Below are 1,813 nucleotides of genomic sequence, written 5' to 3'. Positions count from 1 at the left end.
ATCAGTTCCCCATGGCGAACCCTGGTGGAGTTCCTCCCGTACCCTTGGCGGTCAGGCGTCGCGGAACGCCAGACGCCAGGCTCAGCACTCGTGTGCATGCCCAAGGTCAGCCCTTGTGCTGGGCTAGGTGCCCGTGTGTAGTGATTCCCCCTTCGGGTGATCCCACATGTGTATTCTTTCACGGTACGGCTCCCCTCACGGTAAGCCTGTGTCTTTCCCTGGCAGTTGTTCACTGCCATCTCTGCTGTGTAGTTATCTCACCCCAGGCGGGTTGAGTCTACCGCAGGGACTTCCATATGTAGTACTGCCCTGGGCCAGTCCATATGTGTAATTCCACATGATACCTCCTATGTGCGGGATGTGGCTTCCGTAGCGTCCCAACTGGGTACGCTTTCCCAGTGTTATCCAATGTACCACTGTATGGAACAGCAGCGGCGAATACCTCTGCCTAGCCGCTGTCCTATCTTCCGCCCCAGCTTGTGTCTGGGGACTTGCCGGCTTCCGCAGGGCACTGGAGGGGGTCAGCAATAGTGGCGTTTTCCATACGGATCCCAATTCGTCAGTCACGACTGACGTAGCATAGAACGTGACTGACTGAAAGGGAACGTCTAGGTTACTTGTGTAACCCTCGTTCCCTGAAGGAAGGAACGGAGACGTTATGTTCCGTTGCCACAGTTGCTGTAGCACCGCTGTCCAGCGGGGGCACGTAGTCTCGGCTCCTCAGCGAAAAACTGATGTGCATTTGCATGCGCTCTCCTTTTATACCCGCGCTGCGGGGTGGGGTGCGTGTGGCGAAACACGCACGCCAACTGTCATTGGCTTTTTTTGTTAACACTCGAAGGTAATTGGGCTATCGGGCGAGATCCCAATTCGTCAGTCACTGACGTAACGTCTCCGTTCCCTCCTTCAGGGAACGAGGGTTACACAAGTAACCTAGACGTTCTCCAGCATGATTTAAGCTGATCCAAAGAGTATCTGTATAACGAGTCACACAATCAGTTTTACAGATTTGCTTATTTGATTAGTTACCTAGAAATATTTATTAATTTTAAGTCATATCATTTCACTGTTTAACATTTTTCAAAATCCTTAAACTTTGTTTATTTTCAGGTTTAAATTTGTAATTTGTAATGTGCTCTTTCATGGAGCGGTTATTAGAGATGGATGCTCATATCTGTTAGTGACCTCAATGAACTCAAAACACCCATCTGCTCTTTGCCAGCTGAACTCAACATAAAGAAGAACTATACAAAAATGTGTCCAAAGCATGGCCATTTCTATGCAGGGGGCGAGTTGTTAAATTCCCGCTCAAATCTGACCGTGTGAATAAAAGCGACAGAGAGAATTATGGGGCAACAGCAGAGCGCTTTGCTCACCAGTGTGTGTGTGTATTGCAGGTGTCCTTTGGCTGTCAGTTGTGTCTGAGGTGCTATACATCATGCTGCTGGTCGTTGGCTTCAGTCTGATGTGCCTGGAGCTTTTTCACTCCAGTAATGTGATCGATGGACTCAAACTGAACGCCTTCGCCGCAGTCTTCACTGTGCTGTCAGGTAGGCCTCCACCCTTGTCCCCACCTCACACTTAGAGAAACTAATTGTGTATTACTTCATTACATTTAGCACCCATACAAGATGCACAGCCTGTTCGGTCTCACCACAGTCACAAATGATGGTGACAAAAGAAAGTTTTGGGCTTGTATAACTCATAAAGTAGTATTTGTAATCTCTGCAGAACCTCAGCGGTCATTCAGAATTGGTTATTGATTTGGTAATAGCGCTGAGAGTTCTTTTAAATGATACCAAAGAAACAAAAT

The 1,813-nt window shown here is 48.2% G+C and overlaps 1 protein-coding gene across 1 annotated transcript in view; it reads left to right on the top strand.

The window, feature by feature from the left end:
- LOC107568433 (germ cell-specific gene 1-like protein) overlaps nt 1-1,813 on the top strand; it is a 21,049-nt gene that overhangs the window by 12,265 nt on the left and 6,971 nt on the right. Inside the window, exon 3 of the mRNA XM_016254407.1 lies at nt 1,398-1,550. Within this exon, the coding sequence (XP_016109893.1) occupies nt 1,398-1,550 (153 nt within the window). The remainder of the gene's footprint in view (nt 1-1,397; nt 1,551-1,813) is intronic.

The sequence above is a fragment of the Sinocyclocheilus grahami genome, unplaced genomic scaffold (assembly GCF_001515645.1).
Source record: "Sinocyclocheilus grahami isolate Dianchi unplaced genomic scaffold, SAMN03320097.WGS_v1.1 scaffold27.1, whole genome shotgun sequence".
In the NCBI taxonomy this organism is placed as follows: domain Eukaryota; kingdom Metazoa; phylum Chordata; class Actinopteri; order Cypriniformes; family Cyprinidae; genus Sinocyclocheilus; species Sinocyclocheilus grahami.
This window is presented reverse-complemented; position numbering and strand designations above follow the sequence as displayed.